General features: G+C 49.8%; 1 protein-coding gene across 5 annotated transcripts in view; it reads right to left on the reverse strand.

The window, feature by feature from the left end:
* The window catches only part of MRE11 (MRE11 double strand break repair nuclease), a 121,110-nt gene that overhangs the window by 13,341 nt on the left and 89,392 nt on the right, over window positions 1-18,377 (reverse strand). For 4 of the 5 annotated variants that reach the window (XM_068128541.2, XM_068128545.2, XM_068128546.2 and 1 more), the window contains exons 15-18: window positions 18,202-18,273; window positions 17,957-18,009; window positions 14,191-14,246; window positions 13,509-13,572 (exon numbers count right to left, since the gene is read on the reverse strand). In XM_068128541.2, coding sequence (XP_067984642.2) covers window positions 13,509-13,572; window positions 14,191-14,246; window positions 17,957-18,009; window positions 18,202-18,273 — 245 coding nt within the window. The remainder of the gene's footprint in view (window positions 1-13,508; window positions 13,573-14,190; window positions 14,247-17,956; window positions 18,010-18,201; window positions 18,274-18,377) is intronic. The other variant, XM_068128544.2, reaches the window with a different exon arrangement.

Genomic DNA, 18,377 nt, shown 5'->3' on the forward strand with positions numbered 1-18,377 from the left:
ACCCGGGGTCTTTCCCTGCCAATCCATTGGCCAACTTACACTATGGGTTCTAAAAACCAATTCCCATTGACCAAACTGTGGTGCTTCTCAATTTGGGGTCTCACTCCCCCGATTCATCTCCCGGTGCCCTCGCACAATTTCTGGGCTGCGACGTGTAGCTTTCCCAGCAGGTCTACCCACCTGCACACCTCCACCACTGTAGTTGCCACCCGAGCTTACCTAGCTCCTCACCCTAACCTAACTAACTGGGGAAGACCCCTCCTGGTTCTGTCACCCCTTGGTGCCCTCTGGCACTGGGCTACCCGGGTCCGTCCTCCGGATCCTCGGGCCCCATCCACAACAACTACCGGCTCCCAGAGCCCACCTGCGGCCTCACCTGGCCGACATCCTCACAGTGGCGGAGTGCCCAACCAACTACACACACTAACAGGCTACACGCCCAGCCATTTCCACAACACTAATGCACCCATCCAAACATCATTCTTCCACTCGCACCACAGATGCCAATATCCAACCACAATTTACCTGTACCCTCGACCTAACACTTACACTACCCGCCCCGGGTATCCGTGATGGGGGTCCACTCTTCCCCCATTCACACCTTCGCACCATCCACTCCACTCCACAGTTTTCCACCATACTCACTCCACGACCATCCATTCCAATACTCCATTTATTCCACACTACCATTTATTCCACACAGCCACATACACCTGTTGTTGCACACCTGTGCCCTCACACCTGGTGCCACCTGCACCCTCCTTTCTTCCTGGACCATTTGGTCAGCACAATACACAATCACCTTCACTCACTCATACACTGCTCCACACACCTGTTCAGTTGCACACCTGTGCAATCACACCTGTTCAATCCTCAAACACACGGCATCATCTCAGCTAACTACTCCCCTCTGAAACTTGCGCTTCCCAGTCGTCCCTTTAAACTATTGCGCTCCCACGTCATTATCATCCACACTAATCTACCTGCGTCCCCACTACAGGTATCATTGTCACTAACTAATCCTAACGTCACCTAATGTCATCTTCTAGGTCCCTACACAGAATATCCTAACCCACCCGGGCTAGTTTTCACTGCCATCAACCCCATAAACTAGTGCTCCTTTGCCCCCCCCCCCCCCCCCCCCCGTCTGTGAGGGATGGTGGATTTGCCATCCCACCACATCGGGGAGGTCCTACTATCAATCTGGCACACCAAATTTCAACCAATCAAAAATTTTGCCAATCATCTGCCAATCACTGTACCATCATCAAATTTTGCTTTTTTTTCCTAATTTCGGGGCCAAAACACTATCCTCATCACCCGTCTACTTATTAGATCCTCTCGGTGCGCCAATTCCCTTCTAAAGCTCGGCTTCGTACAGCCGAGCAATGAACGCGGGTTCTTTTGTGCCAGCGGCTGGATACGTCCCACATTCGGGGCAGGGACGGGGGCTTACCCGGGCCGAGATCCCACGCACCACCTCGGCGTGGAGCCATCCAATGTCCCGATCTCGACCTGCCGGCACGTCTCAACAAAAAGTGGTCGCCATGACGACCCTTCCTATCGAGCTGCCCGCTCCGCCTAGTGGAGCACGGACGCGGCCGTTCCAAGCGAGGCCCAGCGTGGATCGCGCACGGCGGTCCTTTCGAACCCGCCGTGGCCCGGATCCCCGCTGGTTCTCGCGGCACGCGAAGCCCGGCACGCACCGAGGGCCCGATTCGGCTAAAAGTCGCTCTAACCGCTAACCCGGTTACCGTCGATGCCTTACCTGCATGCTTACACGCATACGCTACCCCTTTCTTGCTACTACCTCCAGCTGTTCCCATGCTCCTCGTACCTTTCCTTACACACCTCGGTACACTCATTCCGCTCACCGACTTGGTCACACACCTGACCACCGAACACCTTGGCACACATTCGTCGCTCGCACACCTCACCAACACACCTCTTCGTGCCCCTTCCTCGGTCACCTCCTCTGTGACCATCACAGGTGTGCTTTCACTCGCACACCCAACCACGTGCCTCACGACCAACTCAAGTGTGCATTCCCACACACGCTCTACCATTCCAGGTGTGCATCCTTCCATGCCAGGTGTACATCCTCGCTCACCTGTCACAACCAACTCACGCTCCGTGTCACTCTCACTACTTTCACCTCCATTCTTGACAGCGCACTCACCCTTACTCTCGACAGCGCACTCTTTCCTCATGCACCCGTCCGTTACACACCTTTCTCGCGCACACTCTCCCGTTACATCCTCTGTAACACTCACCACAGGCGTACACTTTCTCGTTACATCCTCTGTAACACTCACCACAGGCGTGCATTCTCCTTCACTCTTGACAGCGCACTCTTTCCCCATGCACCTGTCCGTTACACACCTTTCTCGCGCATCCTCTTGCGCACACTCTTTCGTTACTTCCTCCGTAACACTTACCACACCGCGCTTCCATGTACCCTCTCGCACACGCGCTACGACCGACTCACTCTCGACAGCACACTCACTGGTCGGCGCGCACTTTTTCCTCGCACACCCCATGGTCGGACATTCTCGCACACCTCTTTTTTCGCACACCAGACCTGTCGCACACTTCACCAACGGCCTTTCACGAACACCCGGATCCAAACCAATCCCCAAGCCGCCTGAAGCTTTCCTCACATCATGTACATTTCCGATTATATCGCCACTCACCTTGGCACCTCGTCTCCGCATCTCTTTTGCCACCTGCAAACTCTTTATTTGGTTAGTGAGCAGCACATCACGATTCGAGCACAGACCTTGTACCAATTCCATTACTTCCTCCTTTATCTCCCTCTTAGTTTCTGTCCGTCCCCTCTTAATTTCACTCACCTCTTCTTCCACTTCCTCTAATTTTTGCTTCACCTCTTTTATTTCCCGGTGCGTCTCCTCAATTTCGTCCTCTAAGGCTACCGTGACCGTCTCTATGTGCATCCTCACCTGCCGGTCCTTTGTCTCCATTATCTCTGTCACCTCGTCCACCCTCATTGTCAGTCCCTCACGTACCATCTGACATTGCCTCTGCGTCGCTATTAATTCGTTTTTAATTTCTTTTTGTGTCGCCTTTAACCCTCCTAGTACCGCAGTGTTCTTTTGAACCTGCTCCACTAACTCCGTCTGTCCCTCTGTCAGCTGTTCCACCTCCTCCGTCAGACCCTCTATTCCCCCCTGTAACCTAGCCGTATTATTCCTCACCTCTTTCTCCATACGCTTCTCACCTTGCTTTACCTCCTCGCGTAGCCCCGAAACCTCCTCACTTACACCTCGTCGTATCTCCTCCATCTCTTTTGTAGATGCCACCCTCATCTGTCCCAATTCATCCCTCTGAGCATCCAGTTTACTTTCTAACCCGATTTGCACCTCCTCTATCTGGTTCCCCATTCGTTTGATTTCCCTGGCAGATTGTTCCCCTATTTCCCGCAATTTGTCCTCCATCCTATTTTCTAACCCCATTAACCCATTTTTCACCTCTTTTATCCCGTTGTCTAACCCCTCAAAATTTTTGTCTAACTTCCCAATTTTCTTGTCTAACCCCTCACCGGTACCCCTCGCTTCGTCCCTCATTACCCCCAATTGCTCATTCTGAGCATCCATCCGGTTCCCCATTACCCCCATTTGGCCCTCCAATCGCTCACCCAATCTGGCTTCCAATCGCTCACTATTAGCCCTTGCTTCGTCCCTCATTTTGTCCATAAGGGCCCCGATTTGTAGCAACAAAAGGTCCGAATCCAACGGCGGCGCTGCTACTGTCGCGGGCGCGGCAAAATTTGGTGCCGCTACACCCACGTGCGCGACGACGCCATTTTGCGCGCCTGAAGCCTCGTGCGCGAGGACACCATTTTGTGCGTCTGATACCCCCTCAACCGCCTCCTCATTGCTCCCCTCCATTTGATCCTGGGTTACTCCTAACCCCTCTATCTCCCCCACCGACATCCGATCGCCTTGATTGTCCATGGCGCGATCTCAAAATTCGGGTTTTATAAAACAACGCAATTTCGGCAGCTCGTAATTTTGACCCAATTTTTTTTTTTCTACACGTTTTTTTTTTTTTTTTTTGGTTCGGGCCTCGTATCTCACTCCCAGACACCAATTGTTACGGATCGCGGTTTAGATGTTATGATGGGCCGAGCGGATGGTCCAACCGCGACCGTTACAGGATCCCCAATTGGCCCGATTCCACCCGACGTTGACCAGATCGCACCACAGATATTCAAACGGGAAACCTCTAAAGCGACCGAAAGAGAAGGAAAAGAGAAGAAGACAGAGTACGGAGGAAGAACAGATTTATTATACACACACAAGCAATGGATGGAAGAAGCAGTCACACAGTGAATCGTTAACTTATACTATTCATTTTACTTAACCCCAGGACAACATTCAAGACAGACGACGTTCACACTTACACGGGGGAAATTGCAGGCAGGGATGGCGGAGGTGGGTTGCTGGAGAGGGAGGCAGGGTCAGGTCCCTGCAACCGGCAGGGCTGGAGGTAGCAGCTCCCACTTCTTCGCGTTTTTGGCGGGAAAACCCTCGGTCGCGTCGACGCTGCTGATGCTGTAGACGTCACGCGCTGGCTCGGTCACACCTGCTCCTCTCCTTCTGGTGGAGCCGTCTCCCTCCTCTCAGCGCGTCTCTCCAAAGCTGGTTTCCTCTCCAAGTACCTCTCCTTTTTTGCTTGGAGCGTCTCTCATCTCACCGCTCACAGCTCAGCTCACAGCTCCTCTCGCATGTCACCTCTTCTCTCATCTGCTGAAGCAGTCCCTTCCAGTCGCTTTTATCACTCGGGGCGGAATCAAGCCGCCGGCTGCGAGGGCACGCCTACCGGGTCGCTAACCGTGGTGCTGGTTGGCTGTTAGGGCTGTCCGATTCCTCCTTTGATCATGATGACGTGCCACGCCTGTGAGTTGGCGGCTCCTACCCCCCTCTTCTCCGAGATGAGCACATGGGCAATGGCGGCTTGCGGGATTGAACACCACTCGCACCGCTTTTGAAAGGAACTTTGGGAGAGCGGAGATGATTGGGGAAATTGAAAGGGCCTTCGTTTGATACAATGCAGAGTCAATCTAGTGGGAAACACATATTTAGCCTACATGGAATAAGGAAATAAACTATTTAAAAAGATATATCGTGGCCTGTGTGTAAGTTTCATGGAATTAACTAGGAGGACGGCTGCGACCATTATTTACATTACGAGGGTGTTACACACAACAAAACCATACTTTTCACATTCGTTACACTTCCTCCAAAATTGTTACACTCTTCAAAACCGTTACACTTCTCAAATTCGTTACAATATATATATATATATATATATATATATATATATATATATATATATATATATATATATATATATATATATATATATATATATATATATATATATATTGTTACAGACACGACTTTGATGTTAAGGTGGGCCGAGCGGAATGGCCGTCGTGTCCGCACAAATTACCCGATTGTACCCGAACGTTGACGAAGCCGCGCCACGCTGGCTCAATAAGGAAAAAGAAGACACCCGGCTGGGTTATAATGACAGACACCAATGTTTCGATTCTCAATTATATTCGTACGGAAAAGGTTAGATTACAGGGGCTAGAGGTAAAGCACAGAAAAGATGGGCACTTAGACACAGGCTTATCTTAACCCCGGACAGACGACAGGTAAACGGGACAACGGCTGACTCACACGGGGGTTGATGGCAGGGAAAGGCAGGTATCGGTGGCTCCAGGTGCACCTGGGCTCGGGGCAGAATCAACACGGTTCGGTCCGGTCCAAAGATGCGGGGAGGTCACAGCGCTCGGAGGTAACGTTCTTTCACAGGCGGGTTCTCTTCCTCTCAGCGATCGCAGGCAACGTTCTTTCTCAGGCGGGGCGCATCTGACTCAGCGCTCGCAGGTACCTCTTTCTCCAGCTGGGGGCGCATCTGACTCAGCGCTCGCAGGTACCTCTTTCTCCAGCTGGGGGCGCATCTCTTCTTACTTCCGGTAAGTCGCCACGTATATCCGGCGGGGAGTGACACGCCCTCGGCTCGCTAGCGCCGCCCCAGATGGAATCGGTCCGCCCTTCTGATTGGGTGCGGGGGGTTACCAGGCTCCGCCCTTGAGGAGGAGCTGACAGCCAGCCCCTCCGTGGTAACCCCGTGGAGCGCGTGGTCAATGGCGCTAATCGAGCCGGTGTGAGGACGCATCCTCCCCCGCGCCGCCGCCATCTCCTCTGTTGTTGTTGTAATTGTTGGGGAAGAAGATGGAAGGAGGTATGGGAAAGGTCCTAAACTCACTACTGATGCCATATAATCACATTCTGGTGCAACGAAGAGTCAGAATTAATGGAAACGAGTCCTTAACTGACATAGATTAAGAATAACTAGCAAGATGTCCGAAAGTTGTCTACGTGTGGTGCGGTGGACCTGGGCACGACATTTAATGGGGGAATAAGGGGCAGGTCGGCTCTACTGATTGTTGTTTACAGACAATGGGACTAGGGAATGGGGGATTGGGGATAGTTGGGGAGTATTGGGGAAAATAGGGGAATATTTACAAGCGGATATGGAGGCCAAATTCCATATTCGCAACATTGCACCCTTCTCTACCCTCGGGGCGTCCCGACCCGATAAATTTTTACCTACTTTAGTGTGGCACGCAATGTAGTTCCCTCTACTATTAACTCTACCCTGAGTGCGACAGTTTTACAGATATTCACAAATGAGTAAATATGTCCCCCTGCGACGTTGCACCCTTCTCCTCACAGAAACACACCCACAGGATAACCGAATCCGGAAAGAATTCGAAAACTAAACATACAGCCGGTAGGGAGCATTATTTACACGACTACGCTGCTATTTACACTACGATCCAGGACCTGTTTTTGGAGGAACACATGCAGATGTTATGCATAGAGAGAGCGCGCTTGCCAGCATCGATACACCAACCCACGAGTGCTCTGTGGCCGACGGCCTTTAATAACGTGCAGAGCACCCTTCCCGAGCATCAAAAGCACCACCCCACCACCAATTGGTGCAGTCACCATTGTTCATTGGAATAAAAATAAATTCGACAACCCCTAACCCTGCAGGTGTCTCTTGCTCTTCTTGTGGTGCACTTGGTGTTAACTAAAAGTGGTTCACCTGTATGGCATAGGTGCCACGTTGACCCATAGGTCCATCCCCGGGTGGTGCTTGGCCGCAAACGAACTGCGGTCCATTGTGGGTGGCCACAAACATTGCGGTCCATATGGTGTATCGATCCCGGCAGCAAACAGCGAAAGTGCAGGCCCACAACTGCGCAGCCAGCACCTCTCTCTCCTCTCTCTCTACCCCAAAGCCAGATCCTCGGAGGTGGGAGACAACAGAAGCAGACAAGTGAGTAAGGTGGTAAGGGCGCAAAAGTGCACGCAATGTAAGGTGATGCACACTGGGGGCACATGGGAACCAGGTGAGACAGGTACGTTCCTATCGTACGCCCCCCCCCCCCCCCCCACCAGGTAACCTACATGGCCCCTCCCTTACCCCTTACTGTATCCACAAAACACAACACTACCCATAAACATCTACTTTACAAATCAACAAACATCCCTACTGTCTTCCCCGTTCCTCCCATAAACCAAATTCGTCTTCTCTCCCTCCTAACCAATCAAATTTGCCATTTTCAACTTTCATCAAAATTTGCCATCTCCAACTGAACATCAAAATTTGCCATTACCAATTCATCATCAGTCCCTCCTAGGGAGGGAGAGATGGAATCACCCCAATGTCTCATCCACGTCGTGATGCGTCTCACAAATCCACAGCAATCTCATTTCCTGCAACAAAACAAAGAAAACACAGGTGTGGAGTCATCATCATCACCACAGGTAAGTGGCTGCGTATGGTGCGACAGGTTCATCAATCCTAACTATTTCCTAAATGACTTTAACAACTTTACACTACCCGGGGTCTTTCTCCGGCCAAACCATTGGCCCTCTTACACTATGGGTTCTAAAAACCAATTCCCATTGGCCAAACTGTGGTGCGCTTCAATTTGGGGTCTCACTCCCCCGATTCATCTCCCGGTGCCCTCGCACAATTTCTGGGCTGCGGCGTGTACCTCTCCCAGTGGGTCTACCCACCTGCACACCTCCACCACTGCAGTTGCCTCCGAGCTTACCTGCTCCTTACCCTAACCTAACTACCAGGGGAAGGCCCTCTGGCACTCTCCCCACTCGGTGCCCTCTCTGGCACTGGGCTACCCGGGTCCGTCCTCCGGATCCTCGGGCCCCATCCACAACTCTACCGGCTCCCAGAGCCCACCTGCGGCCTCACCTGGCCGACATCCTCACAGTGGTGGAGTGCCCAACCAACTACACACACTAACAGGCTACACGCCCCGCCATTTCCACAACACTAATGCACCCATCCATGTACCATTCTTTCACCCGCACCACAAATGCCAATATCCAACCACAATTTACCTGTACCCTCTACCTAACACTTACACTACCCGCCCCGGGTATCCGTGATGGGGGTCCACTCTTCCCCCATTCACACCTTCACACCATGCACACCACTCCGTACCACTTACTCCAACTCTCTCCACACACCTGTACTTGCACACCTGTGCTCTCACACCTGGTGCCACCTGCACCCTTCTCTCCCCAAGCGCATTCGCGCTGATCCACACACTCACTACTCATACACTGCTCCACACACCTGTCCAGTTGCACACCTGTGCAATCACACCTGTTCCATCCTCACACACACGGCATCATCTCAGCTAACTACTCCCTTCTGAAACTTGCGCTTCCCAGTCGTCCCTTTAAACTATTGCGCTCCCACGTCATTATCATCCACACTAATCTACCTGCGTCCCCACTACAGGTATCAGTCACTAACTAAACTTAACGTCACCTAATGTCAATCCTCGCTAGATCCCTACACACCATATCCTAACCCACCCGGGCTAGTTTTCACTGCCATACACCCCATAAGCTATTGCTCCTTTGCCCCCCCATGGGAAGGGTGGCAGGGGTGCCAGCCTTACCACATCGGGGGTCTCTCACTACCAATTTTGCACATCAAATTTCAACAAATTAAAAATTTGCCAATCACTGCCCATCATCTGCCAATCACTACTGCCAATCCCTTGCCAATCATCAAATTTTGTTTTTCTCTAATTTTGGGTCCAAAACACTAACCTCATCACCCAGTCTACTCACTAATACCTCTCGGTGCGCCAATCCCTGTCCAAAGCCCGGCTTCGTAAAGCCAAGCAATGGATGCTGGTTGTTTTGTGCCAGCGGCTGGATGCGTCCGGCACTCGGTGCAGGGAAGGAGGTTTACCCGGGCCGAGATCCCACGCACCATCTCGGCACGGAGCCATCCCATGGCTCGATCTCGGCCTGCCGGAATGCCTCACCAAAAAGTGGTCGCCATGACGACCCTTCCTATCCTGCCGCCCGCTCCGCCTGGTGGAGCACGGACGCGGCCGTTCAAAGCGAGGCCCAGCACGCACCGAGGGCCCGATTCGGCTATAAGTCGTTCTAAACTCTACCCCGTCTAACGTCGATGCTTCACCTGCATGCTTACACCCCGCAGCCCGTTCCTTGCTCACACATCCAGCCGTGCCCATGCTCCTCGTACCTTTCCTTACACACCCAGGTACACCCATTCCACTCACAGCCTTGGTCACACACCTGACCACCGAACACCTTGGCACACATTCGTTGCTCGCACACCTCACCAATACACCGCTTCGCGCCCCCTCCTCGGTCACCTCCTCTGTGACAATCACAGGTGTGCCCTCATTCGCACACCCAACCACGTGCCTCACCACCAACTCCAGCGTGCATCCCCACTCACGCTCTACCATTCCAGGTGTGCATCCTTCCATCCCAGGTGTACATCCTCGCTCACCTGTCACAACCAACTCACTCTCCTTGTCACTCTCACTACTTTCACCTCCATTCCTGACAGCGCACTCACCCTTACTCTTGACAGCGCACTCTTTCCTCATGCACCTGTCCGTCACACACCTTTCTCGCGCACACTCTCCCGTTACACCCTCTGTAACACTCACCACAGGTGGACACTCTTCCTTACTTCTGACAGCGCACTCTTTCCTCATGCACCTGTCCGTCACACACCTTTCTCGCGCATACTCTTGCGCACACTCTCCCGTCACACCCTCTGTAACACTCACCACACCGCGCTTCCACGTGCTTCCTCGCACACGCGCTACGACCGACTCACTCTCGCCAGCACACTCACTCCTCGGCGTGCACTTTTTCCTCACACACCCCAGAGTCGGACTTTCTCGCACACCTCCTCTTTCGCACACCAGACCTGTCACACACTTCACCAACGGCCTCTCACGAACACCCGGGTCCATCTCGACCCCCAAGCTTCTTAAATCCCCTGGCGCATCATACGCACGACCATATTGGTCACCACTTACACCAGGTCCTCTTCCTCTTCGCTTCTCCTCCATCACCTGCGAATCCCTCATCCGGTTAATGAGCACATCATCACGATCCAAACACAGACTTTGGACCAATTCTTTTATCTCCTCTTTTATTTCTTTCTTATCCCCTCTCCGTCGCTTCTTAATTTCGCTCATCCCTTCTTCCACTTCTTCTAGTTTCTGCTTCACCTCTTTCATTCCCCGGTACGTCTCCTCAAGCTCATCCTCTAAGGCTACCTTGACCGTTTCCAGGTGCGTCCTCACCTGCCGGTCCTTCGTCTCCATTACCTCTATCACCTCGTCCAACCTCGTTGTCAGTCCCTCACGTACCATCTGACATTCCCTCTTTGTCGCTATCAAGTCGTTTTTTATGTCGTTTTGTGTCGCTTTTAAACCTCCTAATACCGCAGTGTTCCTTTGAACCTGCTCCACTAACTCCGTTTGTCCCACCGTCAGCTGTTCTACTCCCAGCGTCAACTCCTCTATACCCCCTTGCAATTTTACAGTCCCCTTTCTCACCTCCTTCTCCATGCGCTCCTTACAGTGCCTCACCTCCTCGCGCACTCCTCCGACCTCCTCACTCACTCCTCTTCTGATCTCCTCTCCCATCACTTGCATCTCCTGCCCAGATGCCACCCTCATCTGCTCCATTTCCTCCCTGTGAGCATCCAGTTTGGTTTCTACCCCCATTCTGACCCCCTCTATCTGCTGCCCCATTTGGTTAACTTCCCTTTCCGCTTGGTCCCTCATGTCCCTCAATTTGCCTTCCATACTGTTTTCTAACCCCTCTAACCCAGTTTTCACTCCCTCTATCTGATTCTCCTGGGCAGCCATTCTATTTTCTACCCCCTCTAACCCAGTTTTCACTCCCTCTATCTGATTCTCCTGGGCAGCCATTCTGTTTTCTACCCCCGTTAACCCCTCCTGTATTTCCCCTAATCTATCGTCTAATTTCCCAAATTTCATGTCTAATCCCTTAAAATTATTGTCTAATCCCTCACTGGTACCCCTCGCTGCGTCCCTCATTACCCCCATTTCGTTTCCCATTACCCCCATTTGGTTTCCCATTACCCCCATTTGGTTTTCCAATCGCTCACCCTGTAGGTTGAGGGACGCCTGCATTTGCGCCATAAATTGCTCCATGAGGGCCTGCATTTGGGCCATTCCTCCCACTTGTGCAGCGGGTGCGGCCGCCGTAGCTATGTGCGAGGCGCCATTTCGCGAACCTGCCGCCCTCACTGCTTCGCTCTCCTCATGTCCCTCATGTCCCTCAATTTGGTCCTGGACCGACCCTGCTTCACTCTCCCCTACCGGACCCCAGCCGTCTTGATCCGCCATGGCGCGACTTGCAAAATTCGAGTTTTCGTAAAACAACTCCAAAATTTTTTTTTTTTTTTTTTTCCGTTATAATTTCGGCGAGCGCAGTAACCGCGGGACCGCGCTCCGGATCGATTTTGTCGAGCGCCGTACGCGCTCCGGATCGATTTTCCCTCCCAAAATTTGGGCCTAACTAATTTAGTCCCGGGTCCGAATCTCACTCCTCGACACCAATTGTTACAGACACGACTTTGATGTTAAGGTGGGCCGAGCGGAATGGCCGTCGTGTCCGCACAAATTACCCGATTGTACCCGAACGTTGACGAAGCCGCGCCACGCTGGCTCAATAAGGAAAAAGAAGACACCCGGCTGGGTTATAATGACAGACACCAATGTTTCGATTCTCAATTATATTCGTACGGAAAAGGTTAGATTACAGGGGCTAGAGGTAAAGCACAGAAAAGATGGGCACTTAGACACAGGCTTATCTTAACCCCGGACAGACGACAGGTAAACGGGACAACGGCTGACTCACACGGGGGTTGATGGCAGGGAAAGGCAGGTATCGGTGGCTCCAGGTGCACCTGGGCTCGGGGCAGAATCAACACGGTTCGGTCCGGTCCAAAGATGCGGGGAGGTCACAGCGCTCGGAGGTAACGTTCTTTCACAGGCGGGTTCTCTTCCTCTCAGCGATCGCAGGCAACGTTCTTTCTCAGGCGGGGCGCATCTGACTCAGCGCTCGCAGGTACCTCTTTCTCCAGCTGGGGGCGCATCTGACTCAGCGCTCGCAGGTACCTCTTTCTCCAGCTGGGGGCGCATCTCTTCTTACTTCCGGTAAGTCGCCACGTATATCCGGCGGGGAGTGACACGCCCTCGGCTCGCTAGCGCCGCCCCAGATGGAATCGGTCCGCCCTTCTGATTGGGTGCGGGGGGTTACCAGGCTCCGCCCTTGAGGAGGAGCTGACAGCCAGCCCCTCCGTGGTAACCCCGTGGAGCGCGTGGTCAATGGCGCTAATCGAGCCGGTGTGAGGACGCATCCTCCCCCGCGCCGCCGCCATCTCCTCTGTTGTTGTTGTAATTGTTGGGGAAGAAGATGGAAGGAGGTATGGGAAAGGTCCTAAACTCACTACTGATGCCATATAATCACATTCTGGTGCAACGAAGAGTCAGAATTAATGGAAACGAGTCCTTAACTGACATAGATTAAGAATAACTAGCAAGATGTCCGAAAGTTGTCTACGTGTGGTGCGGTGGACCTGGGCACGACATTTAATGGGGGAATAAGGGGAAGGTCGGCTCTACTGATTGTTGTTTACAGACAATGGGACTAGGGAATGGGGGATTGGGGATAGTTGGGGAGTATTGGGGAAAATAGGGGAATATTTACAAGCGGATATGGAGGCCAAATTCCATATTCGCAACAATATATATATATATACACATCACGAACGATAGGTCTTCTTCTGAGGGGACCGCTATTGTCTATAGGGTAAACATGGAGCACGTGTCACAGTCGACATCTTCACTTTGGTTGAATTTCCGTTTCTACCAGTACACACTAATTTGTGTTGAGCCATTTATGAACCCGTCAGAGATGGGTACCTTGCTAGCACATTTCAAAGGTATTTGCAATATGGGCCATTACTGCAACTCATCTCTGACGATGTGGAGGCCACAAGTTGATCTAAGTCATAGATCACCATACATTCCCAAAAAGATGCAATTCACTCCTTACGTCATCAAAGATAACTCCTTGGGTCTGTGTGGCATTTCTCTGTGAGCAAGTTCGCCTGGATACACTGCAAAGATAAAGTCACACAGGTGCTTAACAAACTGAGGTGGTGCGGTACAAACAATTTTGTTCTTAGCACTCAGTCATTTTGAACGTGTCATCAATTAATGGACAACGACATGAGGACAGTGGCAGACTTCAAGAGGTAGGCATTTGTTTGCCATTGCAATAAAGCTATCAGGCACAAGAGGCTTTGCAAAAAAACCCACACAAATGCCTTTTCATAGTAGATTGTCAGCCATGCCTTCAATAATTTCCTGTAACGTAACATACATCACGGCCTTTAACCACTTGTCATCTATTTTCCCGAGCTTTTTAACTTATCAGCTGGGAATCACAAGTTTCAAGCTTACAATCTAGGAATCCAAAATTTTTCACATTATTGTTTATGAAGCTGAGCCACTGACTCCAGAAGGGATTCTGAAGTCCCTCCATGTTATGAGCTGCATTTCCAAGATTTCTGCTTATCATGGCCTACACTACAGGATTACGAGCCAGCTCGATGATGAATGGCTCTGCCATATTTCAAGCTGGTGGCATAAACCACTTAAACGTGAATATAATTATATTAAAACTTAACAATGAATAAACTTGTAAAGATCTCATAATAACAACATTCATTCACCTGGTTTCAGCTGAATTGCTTCCACGGCCCCAGAAAACATTGTCCATGGTAGGAATCTGTCAAAGACAGACATGCAGATGCACACTGGTAGTCTTGCCAGATGGAAATAAAGTCGTCCCACTCTTAGGCAGCCCCTCGTTATTGCGACAACTTGTCTTGGGCGACCACAGCAGTCTTTCACATTAAAGACAACCTCAAGTGAGCAACTACCTGACTAATGCGACCACCACCGACCAGCTTATTGGGGTCGAAAATGGTCACTCACCTTTAGAAAAGTGACCACAGAGCTCCGACGATTGTCAGGAAAAATACCGGATTGCATTGTACAGCATTCAAAGTTAACTCCCGCTCGTTCGAAGCAGCTGCGATTGACGTGAGCAGTGCATAAGCTGTGCTTGCTCTGCAGGTATGTATAGAAGGTCCCATTGGTTCTATACTTGCCCCTACTTCCCCCCACCTACCCCCACTCATAAGAAGCCCATCTCTAACCCAACCAGCTGTTGTGCAACACAAAGCTATGAACGTTAAGAGGTATCACAACTATTAGTACTTTCTGAATCTAAAATAATCGTCCCAAGCTCTTCACGCTAAAGAACCAGCTAAGACGCATTTGATAGGTGGGTAAACGAGTAGATTCCTCAAGGTAGATTCTCACACTCTCTCTCTGCCGTTCATATGCTCATATGTTCATATGCTATGCCGTTCATATGCATATGTTCATCTGCATATATGTTCATATGTTCTATGCCGTTCATACCAGAAATTTGCACAGACCCCTCGCACTTCCCCCGACATCTTCGCACGCCCCCTTAGGGGGAATGCCCCCCAGTTTTGGAACCATTGGTACAGACAGTATTCTTTGTGCATTGAATAGAGTTTTCTTTTGTTTCCTTTTTTTTTTTTAACTATTCTTCATAATTATGCTGTGGGAATCAAGTTCACAGAGAATCACACACATAAACTAGAGCGGCACTCAGTAAAGCACATGCCTGTGCCAGGCTGAACATTGTACGTTTTGTATCCGACCGATAGGCGGAATCTGCTTCCGGACCATGACCGAAATCCAATCACATTGTTCGTGACACCTACCCAATTCATTCCCCAAGTTTGGTCATAAGTCAGCAGCCAGATGAAGAAGTGGAATTGGGTAGCAGATGCTGCAGTCTGCCTTCAAGTTGCATCCTTTTCCACTCTGAGAGGAGCCACTGTTATCTGCTCTCTGAGCTGGCAGCCTCGATGCAAGACTGAGCCCTAATGAAAGGTTTCCAACTATCGAGTCGTTGAGTTTGCAGTTGTTCATGCATCTTGTTGTAGAGGGGATTACCATCAAAGTCAGCAGCAGGAGGACAGGTAGGTGGTGAGTGGATGTCGGTCTAAGGCCACCATTGATCATTTTTAAGGCAGAATTGAGGTGGTCAACAGGTTTCCTTGTGTGCACGCTTCTACCTCAAGTAGCAACACAGCACTCTGCTGGAGCATGCACCGATGCTAGTGTGGTGGAGTGTAGGGTTATGAATTCTGCTCCCAGGTCATGGCCTGCTAGTTTCCTTAGAATTTTCACACTGCTGCCTTTTTCCCATTGATTAGCATGATTGCTGAAAGTAAGGGCCCTGTCCTACTTAATACCAAGGTAGGTCAGTGTGTTGATTAAAGGAATTAGAGACCATTCAATCAAACTTGTAGTTGTCTATTGGCGTCCTTATTGCGAAGATGAAAAGCTGAGCAGGTGGTCTTCTGCACATTAAGACAGAGTCACCATTGAAGGTAATAGGTTTTCATTATGCAAATATCACTCAAAAAGGCCTGCTCTACGCCCTGAGTGTCACAGGTCTTAAGGATGGCTAAGTCATCTGCATCGGCCAGTTTCATACCAAAAGTGTGTGGCAAGTCAGCTGTATAGAGGATGAAAAGTGCTGGAGAGAGAACAGACCTTAGGGGGACACAATTCTTAAGAGTCCTGGTTTGACTGAGTAGTCCATTCATCAGCACCCAAAAACAGCAGTTGGAGATGATCTCATTGATGACTTGTACCATACATCTGTCTTGAAGAGCATTACGTAACTTGAGAAGAGGGCCACGGTGCCATACCATAGGCAGGTGAAAGATAAATCATAAGTGCACCACATTTATTGTTGTCCTCCAGTCATGCCTAAAAAGCATCCTCAATATGTTCTGTGACAGCCGGCACGGCACCTCTTCTGGTTTCCTGCGTTTCCTGAAACCTGCTTGTTCATTATGGAGAACTTGCTCAAGCAGGTGCTCAATCCTGTTCAAGATGATGCTTTCAAACAATTTGAAAGGAACCAACAGGAGGGAGATTGTATGGTAGCTCTTTGGGTCGTTTTTCAACTTCTTGGGCTTGGGGATAGCTCCAACATTAGCTCCCCTCCAGACCAATGGGACTCGAGCTATTGCTAGGAAGTGTGACATGAAAGTCCTCAACCAGTCTAGAAGAGAGCTGTTCAGCATGAATGTTGTCTGGTCCTGGGGCCTTACCACACTTGAGTATATAAATTGCAGTCTTAAGTTCAGATGGTGAAGCTTCTTTGATGAGGCCAAGATCAACCGATGGCGAGTGCCTAGTCTCCTGAAGTTTGGACTTGACTTTGCAGGAGAAAGCTTGATCCGGCTGTGGATATTTGCCATTTACAAGTGTATGGGGAATTCAATTTGGAGTAACAGGGGCGGGTTGTCTTTTTGCTTTTCTCCTAGTTAGGCAATTGATTAGCTGCCAGGATATTTGTAGCTTGAGTGGGTAAAATGAATGCTTTCAACAGCTCCTCGCCATCGTGACTTGTGAACGTCATCCAATCGGGATTTTAACTTGGATGCTGCTTGAGAGGATTTCTCCTCATTAGGTACATGGATAAAGGCATCATAGAGCCTTTCACTTTGCACTATATGGCAGCTACTCTTTAATACAGAACAACTTCATACTAATAACAACAATGAACATTAAGTGGCATGCGATATGATTAAGGCATGCTTGACTTGGTGGTGCTATATTTATGTTGAGCTTGTGCTTTTTATTGAATGTGATTAGCATGTGATTCAGTGCAGACTGGAAAAAAAGTTTTTTTATGAAATGTTCCCAGAAGGCATCCATCAGGCTGCCTGCCACAGATACTGGTTGCCACGAGTGAGGCATTAAATTGGTACCACAGGAAATTATGAGCCATCTGTTCTGTATTCAAGCGGAGAAAGTCAGAATTGATCGAGGGGAAAATAAACTCCTCACCTTTACATTCCCTCTCTTTTTCTTAAAAACTCTCAGACTATCACATCTCTTTCTCCACTTTTCTATCAATGCAGCTCTTTTATTTAAGGCCTGACCTCGATGAGGACTACACATTCCATGACTGGAACCTTCAACATAAAAAAGAATTAACTTTTGGTCTGCAGTACATCATTATAACACTCATGGAAGTAGTATACAGCCCCTGTTCAATCTCCAGCCAGACCACCACGAAGGCTTTACTTACATAGCAGTATAACAGTTAATGTGTGGCAATTTTAGGAAAAACATTGAATGAAAAACATGTTGAATTGGCCATCCTAACCATCGCTTTTATCAGAGGGCCATCACAAACGAATAATCTTGGATTTGGGGTGGAGGTGGGCAGGGAGGATTGTAAGTTATGTGAGTAATGGTGCAAAATCAAAAAGTTTCAGGCAACTAGGACAGAGAAATCAAAACCACCTAACCGACAGGAAGCAATCAAAAATCACCTAAAAACGGAAATGTGGAGCTGAACAAGAAACTCACGTGACGTTGGGTTGGCTGAACACCTGCAGCTTGTGTTTGTTTGCTTCTTGAAACTAAAACCAACAATGTCATTAAATCATTATCAAAAAGGTTGTGTCAAGGAAATGTCAGAAGATGGAATGACATGAAAATGAATAAGTGAAAGATGATAAATTAGGACGCCGATAAGGACCAGAAATTCAGAGGAGATGAAAACAATACCAATATAGAGTTTATGTTGTGTAAGACAGAACACAAGGAAGTACCTGCAAAGATAGGTGGTCCAGGTGGGGAAATCACCACATCTCTCTGCCGTCGACCTGCTCTTCTCCGCCCTGCTGCAAAATAAAAGTTACATTCACATGATTGTGAACACACAGACACCTGAGAAAATTCGAACTTGCCTTTACTGTGATTGTATTTCTATTAATAGGAAAGCCCA

Source organism: Myxine glutinosa, chromosome 9, assembly GCF_964187855.1.
Source record: "Myxine glutinosa chromosome 9, kmMyxGlut1.1, whole genome shotgun sequence".
Lineage (NCBI taxonomy): Eukaryota > Metazoa > Chordata > Myxini > Myxiniformes > Myxinidae > Myxine > Myxine glutinosa.